This window comes from Mesoplodon mirus (assembly GCF_964341445.2).
Source record: "Mesoplodon mirus genome assembly, chromosome: 2".
Lineage (NCBI taxonomy): Eukaryota > Metazoa > Chordata > Mammalia > Artiodactyla > Ziphiidae > Mesoplodon > Mesoplodon mirus.
In genome coordinates, this window is record NC_138977.1 from 145919118 (window position 1) to 145943926 (window position 24809).

The 24809-nt window shown below is 34.3% G+C and overlaps 1 protein-coding gene across 6 annotated transcripts in view; it reads right to left on the reverse strand.

Annotated features, from left to right (window-relative positions):
* METTL14 (methyltransferase 14, N6-adenosine-methyltransferase non-catalytic subunit) overlaps positions 1 to 24809 on the reverse strand; it is a 68927-nt gene that overhangs the window by 39865 nt on the left and 4253 nt on the right. For 5 of the 6 annotated variants that reach the window (XR_014291523.1, XR_014291524.1, XR_014291525.1 and 2 more), the window contains exons 2-10: positions 24407 to 24495; positions 20330 to 20417; positions 18836 to 18916; positions 18385 to 18472; positions 13677 to 13767; positions 12321 to 12462; positions 8426 to 8518; positions 5191 to 5307; positions 3863 to 4073 (exon numbers count right to left, since the gene is read on the reverse strand). Coding sequence is in view for 2 of the 6 variants with exons in the window: in XM_082600431.1 (XP_082456557.1) it covers positions 3863 to 4073; positions 5191 to 5307; positions 8426 to 8518; positions 12321 to 12462; positions 13677 to 13767; positions 18385 to 18472; positions 18836 to 18916; positions 20330 to 20417; positions 24407 to 24495 (1000 nt within the window). In the remaining 4 variants the exon portion in view is untranslated. The remainder of the gene's footprint in view (positions 1 to 3862; positions 4074 to 5190; positions 5308 to 8425; positions 8519 to 12320; positions 12463 to 13676; positions 13768 to 18384; positions 18473 to 18835; positions 18917 to 20329; positions 20418 to 24406; positions 24496 to 24809) is intronic. The other variant, XM_082600432.1, reaches the window with a different exon arrangement.

A 24809-nucleotide genomic window follows, 5' to 3' on the forward strand; every position in this document is an offset into this window, starting at 1 on the left:
GAGCCCACAAGCCACAACTAAGAAGCCTGCCTGCCACAACTAAGGAGCTGGCGAGCCACAACAAAGGAACCCACCTGCCACAACTAAGACCCAGCACAACCAAATAAAGAAACAAATAGAATAAAATAAAATAATTTTCGCAAGAATGGGCAAAGATAAAGAACTGGATAGTAGTTCGAAGCAAAAAATAAAACTTGTACCTCTAAGACTTTGTTCAACTGGTAGAGATACAGATAGAAGTATGTCATATATGAAAGATATAATGTACAATCTAAAGTGGATAAAGTGGCCACAGCTAAATGGATGGAGAAAACCCTCATTATGTTATAGTTTTGGAATATTATAGTTACAAATAAAAATTGGCATCAAGCAAAATTTCTATTTTAGTTGCTGTTTATGCTTATACCTATAATATACGTAACAATTATTCTCTCTACTCCTTAGGTTCTTCTACTCATGTTAAAAAAAAAACACTAATTAAAATAATGCTGTAAGGCCATTAAAAGCATTATAATTATTTAAAATGTAGAAATATATTTGACATAATATTGAGAAAAATACAAAATGATGACTACAGTTATATAAAACTTTGTATGCACAAGAGCAGTGGAAAGTATTATGTAAAAAAAATGAAAATAATTCTTAGAAGTAGTGAGATTGAATCTCTTTCCCTCTTCAAAATTTTCTTTAATGTTTCTTTAACACTGATTTTCAATTATTAAAAGATATCCATCTGTTTGATGTTGCTTTTACTCTTCAAATAGTTTTGCTTTTTCTTTAAAGTTTTCTACTTCCTTTAAACAGCAGTTGCCACTGGAGATTGTTCCGATTCAGGAGCTGTTTTTGGGTAGAACAGGTTAATGATGGAAGAGAAAAATCTGTTCCTTATTTCCTCAAACACTAGAGCCACAATCTTGATATTCAATATATACGGACATCTACACTTTCTGAAAAACACACCACTCGAGTTGAGTATCTAGTGATGTTACTTTCTTTTAAGCCAGTGAAGAGGAAACATTTGCTTGCCACAAGCTCTGCTGCCAAAATATTTTACTTTGATAAGAGAGTAAAATCATCCACAAAATTTCCAAACAAGATTTCATGTATATGTTCAATGGAAGTCTAAACAACTCAAAGCTCATTCTATAGCTGTATATATACTACGTATGTAGTGACTTATGCATGAACTGTACATGTATTGCAAAAAACTGGTTTAAAAAGATTAAATTTAAACCATAGCACTCCCACCCTTTAAAAATCAATATACTATTTTAATTTAGAATAATTCAAGGATGCATGCTGCAATTTCCGAGATAAACACTGAAGGAACAATAAAAGAATATCTGACTAACAAGCTAATTAAAAAAAAGAAAAATTGAATAATACAAGAATACGTAATCCAAAAGAAACAAGAGAAAAGGGAACACAGAACAGGTGGTACCGATGTAAAGCAAACAGTCAGATGGTAATTTATGCCCAAATATATCAGGAATTACATTAAATATAAACTGACTAAGCAATTCAATTAAAAGATAAAGATAAAATGGATGAAAACTATGTGTTTGCTCACAAGAGATACACCTTAAATGTAAGGATATGGAAGATCGAGAGTAGAAGGCTGGAAATAATATGCCAAGCAAACACAAACCAAAAGGAAGCTGAAATAGCTATAATAATGTCAGATGAAGTAGAATTTAAAGTTGAGAAACACTGGATAAAGAAGGACATTTTATAATACTAAGAGGGTCAATCTACTAGGAAGGCATAAAAATTTTTACCTTTTAGATACACCTAACAACAGAATCTCAGATATAAACTAACAACTAAACAAAACCACAAACCCATAATCCTAATAGATTTTAACATACCTTTCTCATAGAGTAAGTAGTTTAAAAAAAAAATCAGTAAAGACATGGCTGATATAAACAGCAACAATAAATACAACCAATCAAAAAAACAATATATTGTTACATTGTTTTCAATCAGACTTCAATTATTTATCTAAATTGGGTCAAAAGCAAATCTTAACAAATTACAAACAAGTGAAATCTTATGGTATATGTTATTTGACAATATTAATCCAAAAAGCAATGACAAAATGATAATTTAAGCAACATAATACTGAATAACAACCTGCCAGGAGCAAAAATTTACTTTTAAATATAGGAAACATTTTCTCTAAAGCCAAGCCCCAGAGTAAACATTTCACATGCAAAATATTTCTTTGTAAAGAGAATGTAGTTTTTTACTTTTCTCTTTATCATTTTACACAATTTTATGAAATTTAAGGCCATCAGTTTCCACAACTGAAATATATATATATATTTTTTGTGGTACGCAGGCCTCTCACTGTTGTGGCCTCTCCCGTTGCGGAGCACAGGCTCCGGACGCGCAGGCGCAGCGGCCATGGCTCACGGACCTAGCCACTCCGCGGCATGTGGGATCCTCCCGGACCGGGGCACAAACCCGTCTCCCCTGCATCAGCAGGCGGACCCTCAACCACTGCGCCACCAGGGAAGCCCTACAACTGAAATATTTTTGAGATACCGTGTTCGCCAGCGCACACTCACAAAGAAATAGCTGACGGGGCTGAGGAGGGGGTAGAGGAGTGATGGATTACATCATACATACATAAGGCAACTTTAAGGATTACTTTTTTTTTAGAATGAACATCAGAGTTTCTTCTAAATTCTTAGGTACTTTTAAGGCCAATTATTCCACTGTTAACTTCTTCAATTTTTACTTTTTATAAAATGTAGACTGTTTAAGAAATAAGATCCTGGCTCATTTCAGTTTTTTTCCTTTCAGCTTTAAACAGCATTTCTAGCATGGTAAGGCCAAACAGGTTGATTTTATACATTGTGACTGAAGTGATGCAATGTTCTTAAAAGTTACTTCTATATTTTCTGAGAAGTAAAAGAAACAGAATGCACTATTATTTCAACAATACTTTGTAAACAAAAGCTGTGCCCTCTATAAAAGAAAATCCTGGTCCATAAGATTATTATTTTCTACTCATTTTTTTTTCAAAATAGTAAATTCACATTATATCGATTTAGTAAAGTGTTAAAATTTTGATGAAACAACATCATGATACATTTAAGGAAAGAAGCCAGGTACTTTCATTTCTAATAAAGCCAAGATCTGTATTTCAAAAAGGTATGGTTATTTTCTGCAGGATCATTTTATTAGCAGACATTTAGTCCTGTCCAAAAAGTCAGTAAGACATTTGGTTCATGCCAAAAGATACTTGAAATTTAGTCCTATCCAAGACATCCATGAGCACATTTGGTCCATGCCAAATGGTTTTGGACAGGGCCATATATCAAGGACATTTTGGTGTGGACCAAATATCTTACAGACGTTTTGGACAGGACCACATGTCCTTTATGCATTTCTTCACTCAACACAATATTTACTCAATAACCTGAATGCTGGGTAGAGAGAAGAGAATAAGACAATCTCCGCTTTCTATGAGACTGCACACTAAAGAGACTGACTATAAACATATGCCCAAATGTATCTATAATTCAGATAACGATAAGTGCTATGAAGAAAAAGAAAATAGATTGAAGAAAAAGAAAATAGATTGAAAGGAAGGAGAGCAGTGGGAGGAAGGGAGTGGAGTGGCAAGTTGGCTAATTTAGACAGGGTTGTGAGAAAAGGTCCATCAGGTATTTGAATGATAGGAGAGAGGTCCATGGAAGAGTACTGAGACAAGACTGAGCTTAGCATATTTGAAGTATAGCAAGAAGAGGGATCAAACATATAAGAATTTTATTTTACATAACACTGTGTGATCTTTCTTAACATCTATATCCCAAGGAACTATCAAAGTTTTTTTTTCCTCCTGAGGTCTTACCTGGTCGAATTGTACTATCTCTTCCAAATAAATGAAGGCGTCTTCTACCAAGACAAAAATGTTCAATTATATGAAAAATTTCTACAGGCTTTTCTATATTGCCAATTTCAGGTTCTTCTGTGATAATCAAGTCAATGTCAACATTAGCATGAATGAAGTCCCCGTCTGTGCTACGCTTAACAGTTCCTTTGATCCCCATAAGGCAGTGTTCCTAAATAACAATAAGAGCAGAACAATTAATCTCTTTTCATCAACAGTCATATTTCACAACATTTTACATTTCTGACGTTCCTCAGTTCCAAAACAATCCTCATTTCTCTGACTCTTTGGGATACAGGTCTATGGGCAAAAACACAAAAGGAAAAACCTGGATCTCTGGATCTGAGAAGACTGCCAGGGAAACTAGACATTAGAGTATTAAACTTGGGGCCATGACATTTTAGAATTGAGTCAACAACCGTAGTAGAATCTTTTCCTCTGCAACCCTTGATAATAACTTGTCTTCAGCTGTTATGGGCATGGCACTTGACCTTGGAATCTTAAAATGATGTTATACTGGGCCTCACATGATCCAAGATCAAAACTATATATAAGGTATAAGGCTTTTCATATGGAGAGGACTTCAAGCATGGATACAGACTTATAAATACTCAACATAAGTAAATGTGAAAATCAAACGATTTCCTTTTTTGTTGTTTTTTGACCTCTATTTAATCTGGATGACAGAGTATGGTTTAAATAAATTTAATCTCACTTGACTCCATGAACCAATAATAGCAAGGATGGCTTAGATTCCCTTCAAACAGAATTCCTAGTCCAAGAAAGACTTAAAAAGTACCCTCCACCAGAGGGTCCCTGCAGAGTGAAAGACTGGAGGACAAACTGTTAAACCCTTATAACTAGCTGGGCAGTCCTCTGAAGCAGAGGTTCTCAGTGGTTCTTGTTCAGGTTCTTATGTAAAAAAAGAAAGGAAGGGGAAAGAAATATTCATCTAAGCTGGCCAGCTATGAGTCTTGCTGCCATTTCTTTTTTCTGAGCATAGAGAAAGGAAAAAAAGCTCGGGGTCAGAAGTACTAAAAGCCCATATCTGACTTAGAATTACAGCAGTTTAGGATATACAGGAATATCTTCTCCAGCTCAGTATAGGTTGATCTGAGTGAATAAAATATTTTTAAATTAACTTGGATGTATTACTTTAATGCTCAATGCCATCTATACAAGTCAAAGAGAAAGACCTTTCCACCAAAATTAATTAAACAGTACACAGTCATCTGGAAAAGCTTGAGAAAATAATGAAAATAAAGAAAACAAAACAGTAAAGGCAATACCTTTGTTCTCTGGAAGACAGCCTTTGGATCTAAAGTCTTAGTCTTCCCAGGATTGTTTTTATTGGTTTTAATCCAACAAATATCTTCACATCTTCTGTAACCCCACTTGCGTAAACACTAGAAATGAAAGAATTTTTTAAAAAATCCTTAGCTAAAAGAAATAAACAATACTTAAAATAACCAACCAGCATTAAAAACTTCCTAGAGGTTTGAGACATTAAATTCCAAGGTGTCACAGTAATTTTGTCTTTGTGCAGAAATAAAGAAATACTAGTCTTTAAATATACAGCCATTATACAGAATACACATATACCTTCTGAATATTAATACACAGTTGATATCAAAACATAGAAAGGATTACATAATACTGATTCTTTAATACTATCTTCTACTGTCATCAGTAGAAAGTTTTAAATCATAAGAAAACTCAGTCTCTAATCAGAAAATAATTCAAAAGATAATTTTGAATAAATGGGCCACACTCTTCAAAATGTTAAGGTCATGAAAGATAAGAAAAACTAAGAAAGTCTTCCAGATAAAAGAAGATTGAAGAGACATGAAAACTGATGACACTGAGTGATCCTAAGACCAGAAAAAAAATATTTATACTATATAGATGTTGTAAGTGGGACAACTGCAAAAATTGTCTTATTGAGAATAGTATCAAAACAGTGTTAATTTTATGATGCTAATAATTGTACTATTATTATATAAGAAAATGACCTTATCTTTCAGAAATATAACTGAAGCACTTAGAGGGAAAGGGACATTATGTCTAGAATAACTCTGAAATGGGGGAGGGAAAAGGGAAAGAATGAAAAAGAGTAAAAGAGAGAGTGAGGGGGAGAGGAGAATAAAAAAGTAAATGTGAACATTTGAGCTTCTGGGTGAATGGTAAATGCGGATTGTTGCATAATTTTTAGAACTTTTCTGTAAGACTGAAGTTATTTTGAAATAAAATGTCTTAAAATCAGAAAAAAAAAAGATAATTTTGTTCCTTCCACCTCAACTTCCTATCCTCTGACAAAGCTAAAAACTGTTGAAAATGTTCTGATAACTTCTTTCCAAGTGAGAGTCTTATGTTATTTTTATGATTTAATACTAAACCTCAAAAATTCAAAGACTTGGGCTTCCCTGGTGGCGCAGTGGTTGAGAGTCCGCCTGCCAATGCAGGGGACACGGGTTCATGCCCTGGTCCGGGAAGATCCCACATGCCGCGGAGCGGCTGGGCCCGTGAGCCATGCTGCTGAGCTTGTGCGTCCGGAGCTTGTGCTCCGCAACGGGAGAGGCCACAACAGTGAGAGGCCCACATACCGCAAAAAAAATTTAAAGACTTAAAATGGTTCTTATATTTCTTTATTGAGTAAAACTTTACTTTCATCTTTATGTAATCTAGACAATAGAGACATTTGAACCTTAGTGTCCTAGAATCTGTTATATATGAACATATAACAAATACTAGCTAAGTGAGTACTCAGAGTGGCATTTTGAGGCCCACCATATGTAGGTGTTGACTAGCTGCTGGGAAAAAAAACATGAATAAGATATAGTCCTTACCCCTAGTTGATTAAGAGCAAAGTAGGGGGAAATAAGTAAATTGTGCAGTACAATATTGTTGGTACTATGATCAAGTCCAAATAGAGATGTAGTGGAACAATATACACACTTTTCAGGAATGCTCTTATTGTATAAACTGAGATACACCACAAAATGAAACTTAGATTTTTAATTTAAAATCTCAAAAATCAAGATCAGTATCTGTTCCTGTTGCCAAGTATTTATTTCGCACTGCATTAAATATCACAAGGGCCTAAATCCAACATGCCCTAATCAACTTAGCACAAGCTCATGAGTATTTATCATGCTGAATTATTTTTGTAATCATTTGAAGCCAAAATCTGCTTTCACCAATATGATAAATTGCTGCATAAATAAGATAAAACCTCCTTATCAATTTCAACCTAATTTGGGGGGTGGGAGAAAAGCCCAAAGCCAGACATCAGAGCTAAAAAAGGTAAATACCAATACACCTATAAAAACATACAGTATGTCTCTATTTTCTTAGATTTTCTATAGCATCTTAGGGAGGTGCCAGCAATAAAATAGATACCCTATATACAGTTATAGTCTTACCATGGATTTAACAAATGACAGAAGCAATGATGTTATCCAAGTCTCAAACTTGCTATTTATACAAAGAATACAAAAGCAGTTGCAGAATTTCAGGATTTGAGAACCAATTTATCTCAATATAATCCTACTTAAATTCTTCACCTGTCAAATGGACACATCCTAAAATTACCAGGATTTAAATGAGATCATAGGCAGTAGATCAAGTAATATTTCCTAAAAATGGAAAGTATTATCCAATAACAAGTGAGGTAACTGAAACACACAAGAGTAAATATCTCTTTACCCAAAGTTTCACTGTTGGACATCAGAACTGAGACCAGAACTAGCCGCAATGATTCCATTATAAAAAAGCTTTATTATTTTGTTTCCATTTAGAAATCCAAAATACTCCAATCAAAAAACCAAAAAAAGTTCTGAAATACAATAAATATAAGGTACTTAAATTAAGATGTTATAACTTCTCACTCTCATGAATTTATTCAAACTATATGCTCCAGATGCTGTGTTATTTTTCCAATTTGATTTGGTGTTCACTTAGAATTCAGGAGTTAATGCTATTTAGAAGAATACTTTTTAACTACTAATAATGAACAGTAAATGACACTAAGCAGCTTGCTTTTGAGCTGCAATTCAGTTTCAAATCTCTGAACTGTTCTCTTCCTGCAGCTGTAATAAATCGTATTTTGATTTATTCACCCCTAATGTTAGTTAACTAAGGGATACTGCCTTTTGCACATTCTTTTTTTTTTTTTTGCGGTACGCGGGCCTCTCACTGCTGTGGCCTCTCCCGTTGCGGAGCACAGGCTCCGGACGCGCAGGCTCAGCGGCCATGGCTCACGGGCCCAGCCGCTCCACGGCATGTGGGATCTTCCCGGACCGGGGCACGAACCCGCGTCCCCTGCATCGGCAGGCAGACTCTCAACCACTGCGCCACCAGGGAAGCCCTGCACATTCTTTTTTAAACATTTTTTCTTCTGAATATTTTAGTACTGTTCAAGAAACAGAGGAAAAAATAACATTAATCTTTAAACTTCTTATGCAACATACTATGTTATTTTTTTCTTACGAATTTAAAAAACCACTTAAAAAAACACCATCTTACCACTCTTCCAAGGTCCAATCCCTCCCCAGAACCACACCAGAGAAAAATAAATGATCGAGGTGCTGCAATCTCATCAATTTCTAACTTCATGATCTGTAAGAAACCAAACCAATATTGCATAGAAGCATTTTATTTCCCATTCATCCTAAATCCAAAAGAACAACCATTGAGACTTATCAGGACTTACAGTAAATGTGTTCTTTAAATGTACTAATTTTCATTAGAAAATACAATGGAAAATAAATTTTATCCTTAAAACTTGTTCTTCTGGTTTTTTATTCCCTATTAAGACAACAACACGCAGATGCGCACATGCACATACATACACTTGATTTTATATGGAAAGAGTTTACAGGAAACCATATTTATAGAAATACAGAATTTTATAAGTTATGGCTTGAGAGCAACCTGTTACCATTAACAGAAAAAGAAACTGAAAAGGGATTAAATTACCCTAAAGATAGGGGCAAAATTAAAACATAACCACAAATGTTTGGGGGAGGACTTTGTTTCCAGTAGAACAGTTCTAAACAAAATAAATCAATATACACATTTCAGTATAATGACTAAGTCTGAAATGTCACAAACAATAGACTATAATTGCTTTGTATTTGTTAAGTGTGTCAATTTAAAAAAAAGTTCTGCAATAATTAAATCTCTAAATTGGGGAAATACCTTATACTTGTATAAATGACTACAGAAGCAACCATTTTATATGGTATTCCTTTTCTTTTAGCTTCCTGTCACAGTTAAGAAGTTCCAGAGACAACGGTTCAAGCAAATATTTTTTAGTTTCATGTATTAAGAAAATCTTAACTTCTACATGAGTGGATCATAACCACATCATCTGTAATTTATCTAGGTAAAAATACATTATTTGACAGTAGTAATGGAAAAAAAATTACAATAGGCATAAACCTATTCAGTTTTACACTTCCGATTTTAAGTCTTGATATATCTCATCTAATATTCTCAAAGGAATATGAATTAAATATGTAATACACACACACATATATTCCTACAAACGTCTATACATGGTATAGCTAAAGATAAGTGATGGCACACATCAGTGAAGAATATTAAGCAAATTACTCTCTTGACATTACAATTATAAATGCTAAATGCTGGTATTTTAAGTAAGTGCTTATATTCTTTTGTTTTGTTTTGTTTTTGCGGTACGCGGGCCTCTCACTGTTGTGGCCTCTCCCATTGCGGAGCACAGGCTCTGGACGCTCAGGCTCAGCGGCCATAGCTCACGGGCCCAGCCGCTCCGCAGCATGTGGGATCCTCCCGGACCGGGGCACGAACCCGTGTCCTCTGCATCGGCAGGCAGACTCTCAACCACTGCGCCACCAGGGAAGCCCGAAAATGCTTTAATTCTTAAACAAAACACACTGGCCTCTACTGACTCTCTAATGTGAAAAAGAATACCTGTGAAAGCTGAATGCTTTTCTTATTTATACTTTATTTATATTAGCTACTGGCACTTTCTTTAAGGTATTATCACATAAACGTTAAGAGCTTAGGGCTCTGGGGCCAGACAAAACTTTTCAATATGCATATAAAATGGAATTCCTTTATTTCAAAAACTCTGTTAGTTTATCAGATGTAATTGAAGCTCCTGTACCTTCACTGACCAAACCTTAGAGACTGGCTAGAGAAAATAAAGTTCAACCTAACCACTAATCAGACATAATAAGATTAATTTTTCAATTTTCTTTTGACTAAATTGACGAAGTTTGTTTTACATTATTAATCAATTTTGATGAGGATATAGTGAGATAGACATTTCTTAAACACTACTAGAAGGAATGTAAATTTGTGCAACCTATCTGGAGAACTTCTCAGCAATATCAAGAGCATTACATCTTTAACCTTAAGTTTTGGGGATACTATATACTGTATACTTTTCTGTTTCAACAACAAACACAGATTACACTTATCAGAGGAGAGGAAAAACTTTTGTAAAGTAAAATAAAATAAATAAAATTGCCAGAGGTACTGAAGCTGAAAGGAAAAGCTTCAAGGAAGAAAAACTGAAGTTATTACATCTTGAAAAGTAAGTAATATTAACAATAGTTAATAATTATTAACTCAGAAGATGTGCAAGCATTCAAAGCAGTTTTCTATGAAACACCAGTCTAGAATTTCAGTCCTTTCCCTTCCCTACCTCTCTTCTGTGTTCAGTGCTCCTGATCACACTCTCCTCCTCGAAATTCCCTATTCCGTTGGTTTCCGTGACATTCATACTCTCTTGGTTCACCTCATTCATCTTTGACCCATTCTTTTCACATCTCTTTTATAATGTGCCTCTTAAATGTAAGTTTCCTGAGGATTTACAGTAAATCCACACTGTATCTTAACTGAGACACTATCTCGAGACAAATTCATTTATTCTCATAGGTTTAATGTGCTAACCCTTTAAAATCTGTATTTTGAGATATCAGATCTGTCTTTTAAGTTTCATACTCTTATTACAACCTCTACGTGAATGTCTCACATACACCTCTAAATCAACACATTCAGTAAAATCTAATCGCTCTAATCCTGCTACTCTTCTTAAATTGACTCTCTCAGCTGGTGATAACTCAACCCATTTATCCCAAGACTCAAACTCCTGAGTCATCCTTTAACTCTTCCCCTCTTCCCAATCACTAGATCTCACCAGAAGTATCTACAAAACATTACTGAATTTATCATCTCCTTTCTATTCTTATTACCATCACCCTAAATCAGGGTCCCTTCATCTCCTAACTAGACTACTGCAATGGTCTTCTACCTGCTCTCCCCTCTCCAGACTTCAATTTCTCTAGTCCATCCTCCTCTACACACTAATCTGACCATTTTACTAAACTGGTTAAAGCCCTTCAAAGATTCCTTAATGCCTTTAGGCATTAAGCTAAGTTTCTAAGAAGACACAGCATCTCAAGACAGTCCCAATCTGTGTTCCAACATCAACCTACATACAGACCTCCCTCACCCATCTCTTTGCCTCCACCCCTTCTGCTCTTGCTGTTCCTTCTGCTTGGAATCTCTAATCCACCCTTTTCTTCAGCTGGTCAATTCCAGCTAATCTATCCATACATACTGTTCATGTGTCATCTCCTCTGTTTATGTCCCCCCGGCTTCCTCAGCTTGGTCAGTTTTTCTCAGACCACCTTATGCAGTCCTCTATTATTGAACTAACAATATGATAATGCAATTATCTGTTTAGGTCGTTGTTTATTTTATCCCATTAAACTGTGTGCCCCTTAAGGCCAAATACTAAGTCTTATTCATCTTCCAATCTCCAGTACCTAGTTGCCTAGTACAAAGTGGTGCTCAATAAATATTTGTTATTTTTGTTATTGATCAGTAAAAACAGGTTACTTTATGTAACTAACTGAAGCTATCAGCTTGTTCAATTTTATTCAGGAAAATATAACATTATCACAATTATATAATACTAAATTATATCACAATTATATAATACATATGTCCCTTAAATCTATTATACTGTAAGTTCTTTAAAAAGCAGAAATTATGTTCATATGTGTGTGTGTGTGTACGTATACTCTGTTTACTAAAACTAACCAAATATGGAATGTTATCAACCATTCAATCTGTTTTTAGACTTACTTCTAGCTATATATCCAAGGACTCTAAGACTGGAATTGTGAGTCTTCCATAGACGATTTACTCACTACCTGTTCAACTTCTGCCTCAAAAAGACAAATCAGACTAAAGATATTATAATATTTGTTAATGTACCTTAGACCTTCAGCCATAATATATACTATAAATCTATATTTACAATTCCTAAAAAAGTAGGGATATTTATAATATTACTTTCTGATCAGACATATATTTATTTGAAAAATAAATAATTCGTTACAATGTAAAAGTTTGATCATACATCATCCCAAGTCCAGCATTTCTCATTAGCAGTGATGCCAGTCTCTCTGTAATATTCTTCTAAAGGGGGTTCAAGAAGAATCACATCAAATTTGGGTGTTAGTTCTCTGATGTCAAAGGCTTCTATATCTGCTTGTAAGTACCTATTTGATTAAAGCATAAAATGTAAGAGATTTTCAAATACTTTATAGATGGTAATGAAAGAAACTTCTTAAATGTTTCCTAAACACTATTTACAAAGTCACCATGAGCTAATTGCTGAATACCTTTTTATGGAGGAGTATCCTTCCTCAGTACAGACAGTAAACCATCTACCAGTGCTCTTCCCAAGGACATGGATACACTCACACTACAAAGTAAAATCACAGTCCCACACGAACATCCAAAATACAAACTTCTCTCATTTCTTATATTGAAAATCCATACTCAGATGAGTGTCTGAGCCCCTTTCCATTATCATCTTAATATTCCAAAGAATACCATATTACTTTCTCCACAATTGTTAAGTTAGAAAAACTATTTGTTAGTAAGTTTTAAATTTCTCCCTCTAAAAAAGTTTCTAAAAATGGACATAATTTTCTTTCTTTAGTTTGTGCCTTAGTAATATTGTTTAACAGTCTTTTCTAGATACTTAGTATAAATTACTACTAGCCTTTACTTAATGGTTATTTCCACATAGTATGAAAGTATTTTAAATATAAATATAAAATACTTTAAATGTAAGAGTATTTTTAAATAGGATGAATATTAGTCTGCTAAAATTTTTGCCACAAACTCAGACTTCTTCGTGGTTCTTCTAATCATTAACAGTATACATTTTAGCAAACTGTTAAATGTACAAAACGTTCAAAGTAAGCTAAATGTGGAATAAAGAGAGTCTCCAATTTCAAAGACCTTAAACACATTTTTTTAGGGAAACAGTCTGTTTAGCAAAGGTTAAAATGAATTTTTGTATTCCAAAATGTTAATAGCATCTCTGGTTGCTGAGTTATAATTAACTTTCATTTTCTTACTTTCCCTCTCTAAGTTTTCTAACTTTCTTCAATAAATAATTTTTGAGAAAAAAAGTCATTTAAAAACATTTTAAGATAATCAGGAATACAACAAATATGATTTTCTAAGAAAAAAATTTAAATTAGTAATTTAAAGTAAATTATCTAGAAAACTGAAAATAAATTAAATGAGAACCTACTGTGTACTCAGCACTGGAGTTTCAAACTAATATATTTTACTATACAGAAGAAAGAGAGTGTGTTAACCTTACAAAGATGGTGAATTTTTTTCAAACAGAAAAGGGGTTACATGATAAAAAGACTAATATTTTAAGCCTGAGTTGGGAACAAAAAACCCCACTTACATAGGAGGAGTGTTAGATTTAGCTATTAACTCATCCTTCAGCCTGATGAGCTCCCTCAGTTTAGGGTATTCTTCAAATCTGTCAGCCAAACCTGAAGAGGAAACATAGTAAATTCCAAATTTCAATACAAATGAGTATCAATGCATTCAAACGTGATGAGCCTGCTCAGAACAAAACAATATACAACCACCTCTTCATCCTCACATCCTTTTAAAAAAGTCTGAGAACTTTTAAACAATTCATATATACATTTTATATACCTAATGACCTTAATCCCACATGCAGGCAAACTCCCAGATGTTCTAAAGCCCAGATCAAGTCAATTAACCATTTAATTTCTCAAATTTATTAGATTAACTAACCTGCTTATAGCATCAAATTTAGCCATTCTGTTCTCAGGAAAAGAAAATTTTTTCTTTCAATCATGCTTTTTTCATTTTCTTTTTACTAAAAAAAGTCTTCCTCCCAAAGAATCTAGTGATTGTTAAAATTTTTACTTAGTTTCTTAGACAGTTATCCAAAGCACAGAAAATGAGGATTTCTTTTCTTTACTACTGATGGTCTTAAATTAAGTGGCTACACTTTATGGACACAATCCCAGAACAAATCTAGTTAAAAAGATAATGAGTCCCTAACAGTCATTAGCTCACACCTCATTCACTCTGATTACTTATCAAAATTGTACTACCAATTCCAAAATAAGTCACTTTCTCTAAGAATATTTCCTATATCAATATTTATAGTTTTAAGGATCTCACTCCACATTATTATAAACCAAATCCTCAGACACATTTTCAAGCTTAGGACGTTGAAAAACATCTCCAAGTTCCATAAAGGTTAAAAACAGGAGACTTGTTCCCATGTCCTCAAAAATATTTAAATCTCTGAGCCTCAGAAGAGATTTTAGATAAAACAACATAATAACTGTTTAAACAACTGTAGGAGTAAGTAGGGCTTTGAATATCAAAGATTCCTAAAAGTTTTTATTTTGTTTTTTTCTTTCTCCCCTACAAGAAGCATATTCATAACAATATAAATTATATAAACATCTTAAGTTGAAAACCAGAAGTACATTTTAATAACTTTAATATCAAAGAGTAAAAAAGTGAAAGATTTTGTAAAGCCTCCTCAATCAGTGGTTACATATCAAATTTCAAATGAAACAAGTTTGAAGATTTTAGTACAGTCAGGTTTCAATCACAATAGAGTCAGCTCTCAATCATCTACAGAAGAGGTACACCTTTTTCTCAATCCGTAATAGTTTCCTAAGTACATTTTCTTTGCCTTGGAGAAATAAGTATCTTAAAAGCAGAAAGTCTGATAATGAAATTTGGTTATATCAATATAACTTATCACAACTTTGAGGAGAAAAACAGCTTTTTGAAGTATAATTGATAAATGAAAACCTTATATATTAAACCTGTATTTAATGTATGCAATTCGATGAGTTTGAACATATGCATGCACCTGTGAAACCATCACCACAATCAAGGTAAGACATATCAATAATCTCCAAAAGTTTCTTTGTGTTCCTCTGGTTTTAGTGTGTGTGCGTGTGTGTGTATGTGTGTGTGGTAAGAACACTTAAGTAAGATGAAATCTACCCTCTTAAATTTTTTTAAGTATTGCTGACTATAGTCAACAGTATTGCTGACTACAATTTGCTATACAGCAAATCTACAGAAAAAATTTATCTTGCATAACTGAAATTTTATACCAATTGAACAACAACTCCCCATTTTCCTGTCTCTCTAGCCCGACAATCACTCCTGCATTCTCTGCTTCTATGAGATTGACTACTCCAGGTACCTCATAAAAGTTATGTGTTTATATACACATACTATTTTAGATACCTCTGTAAGTGCATGCATATTTGTCATCCTGTGACTGGCCTATTTCACTTACCATTATCATAACTTTTTGTGCTACATCTAAATTTTGCCTGTGAAAACATTAAAATCAGTTTCTACATGTTGCTTACAAACAAGAAAGGAGAAAATAAATTGGATTACATCAAAATTAAAATTTTTGTGTTGTAAATGGTACCAACAAGAAAGTGAAAAGACAGGAATTCCCTGGCGGTCCGGTGGTTAGAACTCTGCGCTCTCACTGCCAAGGGCGTGGGTTCAATCCCTGGTCAGGGAACTAAGATCCTGCAAGCCACAGTGTGGCCAAAAGAAAGACAACCCACAGAATGGGAGACAATATTTGCAAATCATATACCTGATAAGGGACTTGTACTGAGAATATATAAAGAACTCTTACAATGTAATAATAAAAAGACAAATTACCAATTAAAAAATAAGCAGAGTTTAGACATCTCTCTAAAGTAGGTATTTAAGTAAGTGCAAAAATAAGCATAGAAAAAGATTCTTAATATCATTAGTCACTAGGGAAATGCAGATCAAAACCACAATGAAATACTACTTCATACCACTAGGAGGGCTATAATTAAAAAGACAGATAATAAAATGTCAAGGGTGGTAAGAAACTGGAAATCTCACATATTGTTGGTAGGAATGTAAATGGTACAGCTGCTCTGAAAAACATTTGGGCAGTTCCTCAAAAAGTTAAACATAGTTACCACATGACACAGCAATTCCACTCCCAGGTATATACCGAAGAGAAATGAAAGCATACATTCACACAAAAACTTTACATGAATGTTCACAGCAGCAGAGTTTATAACAATCAAAAAGTGGAAACAACACAAATGAATAGATAAACGAAATGTGTTATGTACATACAATGGAATATTTGGCAATAAAAAGAAATGAAGTACTGATAATATGCTGCAACATCAATGGCCCCTGAAAACATTATGTTAAGTGAAAAAACCCCAATCACAAAATATCACATATTGTATGAGTCCAATTATATGCAATGTCTAGAATAGGCAAATTGATAGACAACAGTCAGTTAATGATTACTTAAGGCTGGGGGGCAACTGTGGGAGAAGGAATGGGAACTGACCGCTAATGAGGACTAAATTTCTTTAGGGGAGATGAAAATGTTCTAAGGATGTGGAGAAAGGGGACTTGTACACTGTTGGTAGGCATATAAATCGGTAGTCACTGTGGAAAACAGTATAGAGGTTTCTTAAAAAAACTAAAAATAGAACTACCACATGATCCAGCAACTCCATTTCCGGGTATATATCTGAAGAAAATGAAAACACTAATTCAAAAAGATACACACACCCCAGTGTTCTTAGCAGCATTATTTACAATAGCCAAGAAATGGAAGCAACCTAAGCGTCCAGCAAAGGTAAATGGATAAAGACAATGTGCCATATATATATATATATATATACACACACACACACACACACACACAATGTGGTGTATGTACTCACACACACACACACACAAACATTTATTACTCAGCCATAAAAAAAAAGTGAAATTCTGCCTTTTGCAACAACATGGATGGATTGGAGGGTATTATGCTTAGTGAAATAAGTCAGACAGAGAAAGACAAATACTGTATATTACCACTTATACGTTGATTCTAAAAAATAAAACTAGTGAATATAACAAAAAAGAAACAGACTCACAGATAAAGAGAACAAACTAGTGGTTACCAGGGGGGAGAGGGAAGTGGGGAGAGCAAAATAGGGGGAGGGGATTAAGAAGTACAAACTTCTATGCATATAATAAATAAGCTACAAGGATATATTGTACAGCAGAGAAAATACGGCCAATATTTTATAATAACTATAAATGAAATATAATCTTTAAAAATTGTAAACCACTATTGGTACACCTAAAACTTATATAATATTGTAAATCGACGATACCTCAATTTTTTAAAAAAGTTCTAAAATTAGATTGTGGCAATGGTTGCACAAATCTATAGATATTCTTAAAAAACTGAATTATATTCTTTAATTGGGTGCACTGTATGGTACATGAATTATCTCTGTCAAGCTGTTTTTAAAAATGTAGGGATAATGCCTTTGGTAAGCTTATCGGTAGACTGGACACAGCTGAGAAAAGCTTCTGAGCTTGACGATATCTCAATAGAAACCTCAAAAACTGAAAAGTAAATAGAATAAAAATTGGAAAAAAAAAGCCAGACTATCTAAGGAATGTGGGACAACTACAAAAGGTAAAATGTGTAATGGAAATATAAGGAGAAAAAACAGAAAGAGGAACAGAAGAAATATTTGAAATAATAATGACTGAGAATTTTCCCAAAATAACGTCAGACATCAAACCCCAGACACAGGAAGCTCAGAGAGTACCAAAGAGGATAAATGCAAAAAAACCTCAAAGCAAACAAAACCCAGCTAAACCTACACATATGATTTTCAAACTACAGAAAATCAAAGCTAACGAAAAAATTCTGAAAGAAACCAGAAAAAAAAAAAAAACAAACCTATTGAGGAACAAAGTTAAGAATTATATCCAACTTCTCAGAAACAAGCAAGAACAGGGTGAAGTAAAATACTTAAAGTGTTGAAAGAAAGAAAACACCAATCTAGAATTCTGTACTTTGCAAAATTAATCTTTCAAAAGTAAAGGAAAAATAAAGACTTTCTCCGGCAAACAAAAATTGAGGGAATTTGTTGCCAATAGGCCTGCCTTGCAAGAAATGTTAAAAGAAATTCTTTAGAAATTTTGTTAGAAATAAACCACAAAATGGGTAAATTACATGCATGTAATCAACAGCTAGCAATAGCATATTCCCAACAAATCTGACATACCTACATCTCTGATGAAATTTTGAGGTCTATGTCCGGTGTCTACAAAATGTTGGCAGTAATCATTATGGGGATTTAAACTCTGTGTTCCCTAAAGAAAACGTCAAAATTAAATTAATAGCATTCGCTCTGAGGGCAGATACACTAACTCTGAACTTTATTTTTTATTATGAGGCCATACAAAATATAAGTTAACTGACATTAAAAAAAACAGAAAACATCACTATTAAAATAACAGTATTACAATTCAGTATCTACAGACATTAATAAAGCATTATCTCATCCTAAATGGACAAGCATCAGAAGAATATTTCATGAATAATTTTAAATGACCTTTATTTTATAATGATGATCCCTCAATAACTGAAAAAATCTTGAAAACAAATAAGTATTTAAAATCTTTTCAGGCATAGAGCTGAAATGTGAAGTTATGACCTGAAAATTATTTATTTACCTTAAGAAAAGTACTAGAATCTTTGTAAATCTCTTCTTCATATGGCAAATTCTCATCCTCCTGTTGCATTTCTAATTCATCCTTGGAAAAGGAAGTATACATTTTAAGAGGAATATCTTACATATTATGATATCTCGAGTATTAAGACTCATATAAAAATTTTCTTTCCCTAAGACACAATAAAGTTTTCAAATTACTGTTAAAGTCAAATATTGAAGTCAGGACTTCCCTGGTGGTCCAGTGGTTAAGAATCTGCCTTCCAATATAGGGGACACGGGTTGGATCCCTGGTCCAGGAACTAAGATCCCACATGCCGTGGGGGAACTAAGATCCCACGTGCCGTGGGCAAGTAAGCCCGCGCACATATCCGACAGCTAGAGAGCCGCCCACGGGCGGCAATGAAGAGCCCACATGCCACAACTAAGGCCCGATGCAGCCAAATAAATACATACATACATAAGTAAATAAATAAAAATACAAATTAAAAAAAATTTTTGAATCTAAAAACAAATTGAAGTTTTTGCTTTCTCATCATTAGCTGTAACTAGTTATGCTTATAATATATAAAATAAATATTTCTTTTTCATTCTCATCAGTAATAACTGTCTATAACTACTAATTTTGTTGACTAAGTTATCTAGGATTATTTATCTCTGATATAATACCTTAAATATTAGAATTTAGCTCAAATCGTGAAAGATATGACCACCAATAGGGCAATTTTATTTCTACTAGATCAAACCATATGAAACTATTTTATAAGTCAAAAATGTTAAAATATCAGAAACTGTATGTATATGGTTTGACCTAATATAATCACAAATAGTTAAGTTATATAAGAGGATATATCAAATGCAACCAATACACAAGAGAATATCTATGAAATTAGATAATTATATCTAAAGATTTACTGAAACTATTTATTCTCTTCTCTATTGAATATAGTTGTATGACAATTAATTTGAAAAAATGGAGGTAGGTTATTTTGTCCTTAACTTTCTTTCTTTTCAACTACATATTGTAATTACAAGTTGAGAACCTGGGTTTTTGCCTTGGGCCTCTGTCAGCAATGGTTCTACACTGCTGTCTAGCCCATGAGTTCTCAAAATATTTTAATTGTACTACCCTATATTGTTAACATGGAATAATGCAAGTCAAAGAAGACAGTATTGTAGCCTCTCAAAATATGATCAAATTACCCGAAGTTTCTGATACATCTACCTCCTTACTCTTATTTAAGAATGCTATCACCTAGTGCTTACTAGGCATTAAGCTAAGTGCTTTATATACATCACCTAATTTAATCCACATACCTCTTGTGTTAAACTGATATAAATGTCTTAAAATTACCTAATTACATACACACTACCAACAATTATTCAGTATTCTGTCAAAATTCAGCTTCTGTCAAATTTTGTTTTCCTGGGTAAGACTCTACAGATTGTAAGGACTTATTTTCTTCTTGACCATAAAATTGTCCCATTCTCTACTTACCTTATATTCTTCCATTTTGTCTTCATCTGTCTCTCCTTCATCCTGATACTTACGTTTTGCATTTGGAGCAGAGGTATCATAGGAAGCCCTGAAATTTAAAACTGAAATATCACTCACAAATATATACAAGATGTATAAATGTACCCACTAATAATATTAAAGAACCGGTTATAAAAACAGAACAAGGCAAATTTTTCCTGACTAAACAGTATCTATTCACCCAGTTTATAAATCTTAAAAGTAATACAACCTGATGAATAATCTGTATTTTTTTGAGAAAGCAAACAAATAAGAAACTAAGCTTTTATAAGGTATGAATGGCAAAAAGAAAGTTCTACATTATGTATCATTCTAATGTGTCTTGAGCAAAACTGATGTTCTATAAAGGATCATGAGAGACTACTACAAGCAACCATATGCCAATAAAATGGACAACCTGGAAGAAATGGACAAATTTTTAGTAATGTAAAAAATTCCCAGACTGAACCAGGAAGAAACAGAAAATATAAACAGACCAATCACAAGTAATAAAATTAAAACTGTAATTAACAATCTTCCATCAGGGGCTTCCCTGGTGGCGCAGTGGTTGAGAGTCCGCCTGCCAATGCAGGGGACACGGGTTCGTGCCCTGGTCCGGAAAGATCCCACATGCCACGGAGCGGCTAGGCCCGTGAGCCATGGCCGCTAAGCCTGCGCGTCCAGAGCCTGTGCCTCACAACGGGAGAGGCCACAACAGTGAGAGGCCCGCGCACCGCAAAAAAAAAAAAAAAACAACTTCCATCAAACAAGTCCAGGAACAGATGGCTTCACAGGTGAATTCTATCAAACATTTAGAGAAGAGCTAACACCTATCCTTCTCAGACTCTTGCAAAAAACTGCAGAGGGAGGAACACTCCCAAACTCTATTAAACTCTATTAAAAGGATCATACACCATGATCAAGTGGGATTTATCCCAGGAATGCAAGGATTCTTCAATATATGCAAATCAATCAATGTGATACACCATATCAACAAATTAAAGAATAAAAACCATATGATCATCTCAATAGATGCAGAAAAAGCTTTTGACAAAACTCAACACCCATTTATGATAAAAACTCTCCAGAAAGTGGGCATAGAGGGAAACTACCTCAACATAATAAAGGACATATATGACAAAGCCACAGCAAACATCATTCTCAATGGTGAAAAACTGAAAGCATTTCCTCTAAGATCAGGAACAAGACAAGGATGTCCACTCTCACCACTACTATTCAACATAGTTTTGGAAGTCCTAGCCACGGCAATCACAAAAGGAAAAGAAATAAAAGGAATACAAATTGGAGGGACTTCCCTGGTGGCACAGTGGTTAAGAATCCACTTGCCAATGCAGGGGACACGGGTTCGAGCCCTGGGCCGGGAAGATCCCACATGCCGCAGAGCAACTAAGCCCGTGCGCCACAACTACTGAGCCTGCGCGCTAGAGCCCACGGGCCACAACTAATGAAGCCCACATGCCTAGAGCCCATGCTCCGCAACAAGAGAAGCCACCGCAATGAGGAGCCCACACACCACAATGAAGAGTAGCCCCTGCTCACTGCAGCTAGAGAAAGCCTGTGCACAGCAACGAAGACCCAACACAGTGAAAGATAAATAAATAAATAAATAAATATTTTTTTAAAAAAAGGAATACAAATTCGAAAAGAAGTAAAACCATTGCTGCTTGCAGATGACATAATATACACAGAAAAATCCTACAGATGCCACCAGAAAACTACTAATCAATGAATTTGGTACCGGATACAAAATTAATGCACAGAAATCTCTTGCATTCCCATACACTACAGAAGATAAGAAAAATAAATTAAGGAAACAATCCCATTTACCAATGCAACAAAAAGAATAAAATACCTAGGAATAAACCTACCTAATGAGGCAAAAGACCTGTACTCAGAAAACTATAAAACACTGATGAAAGAAATCAAATATGACACAAACAGATGGAGAGATATACCATGTTCTTGGATCTGAAGAATCAATATTGTGAAAACGACTATATTGCCCAAAGCAATCTACAAATTCAATGCAATCCCTATCAAATCACTAAAGCCATTTTTCAGAACAAATAATTGTACAATTTACATGGAAACAAAATAGATGCCATATAGCCAAAGCAACCTTGAGAAAGAAAAACGGAGCTGGAGGAACCAGGCTCCCAACTTCAGACTATACTACAAAGCTACAGTAATCAATACAGTATGGTACTGGCACAAAAAAAGAAATATACATCAGTGGAACAGGATATAAAGCCCAGAGATAAACCCACACACCTATGGTCACCCTATCTTTGATAAAGGAGGCAAGAATATGCAATGGAGAAAAGTCAGCCTCTTCACTAAGTGGTGCTGGGAAAACTGGACAGCTACATGTAAAAGAATGAAATCAGAACACTACCTAACACCATACACAAAAATAAACTCTAAATGGATTAAAGACCTAAATGTAAGACTGGACACCATAAAACTCTTAGAGGAAAATGTGGGAAAAACACTCTTTGACATAAATCACAGCAAGATCTTTTTTGACCCATCTCCTAGAGTACTAAAAATAAAAACAAACAAATGGGACTTAATGAAACTTAAAAGCTTTTGCACAGCAAAGGCAACCATAAACAAGATGAAAAGACAACCCTCAGAATGGGAGAAAATATTTGCAAACGAAGCAATTGACAAAGGATTAATCTCCAAAATATACAAACAGCTCATGCAGCTCAATATCAAAAAAACAGATAACCCAATCGAAAAATGCGTGGAAGACCTAAATAGACATTTCACCAAAGAAGACATACAGGTGGCCAAGAGGCACATGAAAAGATGCTCAACATCACTAATTATTAGAGAAATACAAATCAAAATGACAATTAGGTATCACCTCACACCAGTCAGAAAGGTCACCATCAAAAAAACCTATGAACAGTAAATGCTGGAGAGGGTGTGGAGAAAAGGGAACCCTCTGGCACTGTTGGTAGGAATGTAATTTGATACAGCCACTATGGAGAACAGTATGGACATTCATTGAAAAACTAAAAATAGAACTACCATATGACCCAGCAATCTCACTAGTGGGCATATACCCTGAGAAAACCATAATCCAAAAAGACACATGTACCCCAATGTTCATTACAGCACTATTTACAATAACCAGGACATGGAAGGAACCTAAATGTCCAACGACAGAGAAATGGATAAAGAAGATGTGGTACATGTATACAATGGAATATTACTCAGCCATAAAAAGGAACGAAATTGGGTCACTTGCAGAGATGTGGATCAACTTAGAGTCTGTCATACAGAGTGAAGTAAGTCAGAAAGAGAGAAACAAATATCATACATTAACACATATATGTGAAATCTAGAAAATGGTACAGATGAACCTATTTGCAGGGCAGGAATAGAGACAAAGATGTAGAGAACAGATGGGGCAGAGGGAAGGGGAGGGTGGGATGAACTGGGAGATTAGGACTGACATATATTCACTACCATGTGTAAAATAGCTAGTGGGAACCTGCTGTATAGCACAGGGAGCTCAGCTTGGTGCTCTGTGATGACCTAGATGGGTGGGATAGGAGGGGGTAGGAGGGAGGTCCAAGAGGAAGGGGATATATGTATACATATAGCTGATTCACTTCACTGCACAGCAGAAACTAACACAACATTGTAAAGTAATTATACTCGAATTAAAAAAAATTGATAACTACAATACTGAAAAATTCTAAATGCTTTATGAACTATCAAATCAATACCACTTTTAGGGCAAAGTGTGTTTTTTTTAATAAGGATTTTTTAAATAAAATTATATATGGTATATAAGCTAATTCCTAGCCTAACATTCCATTTTCTAACTACTTTATAAATGAAAACTTACTGTACTCAGATAATAAGTATTTCGTAATTCATGAACTAACAATAAAAACCAATGTTTCCTAAATCTGTATGCTGATGCTTATAACAACACACTTCATACCTAGGATTATTGTTTATTAAAACAGTGATCCTTTCACAAGTATTAACATGTCACTAAAAAAATATTCAACTGACCTGCAAGTTTCTCTTGTTTCAGCAATTTCTCTCTGCTCATCTTTGCTATTTAACACAGCACCAATACTGTCAGCACTTTCAGCTCCCAACTGAGAAAAGGCAAAAACCAAAAATTAGATGACAGTGTACTGAATAGCCTTCCCAGTCACTTGTAGCAGCATTTAATACATCAAGTATTTAAAAAAACAAAAACAAAAAAATCCGTAACTACTGCAGCAGGCAAATGGATGAATTACCTTGCAGGAAAAACAGAAAACACCTTGGAGCAAAACCATGTTAATTAAGAATGATTTTGCCAGCTGAAAAGTATTTTATGCTTTCAGTTATTCTGAAATTAAAACAATTAACTTGAGCCAATCCTCTACTTTTAAAGCAAATAATAAAACACAATTTAGCAGCAGTA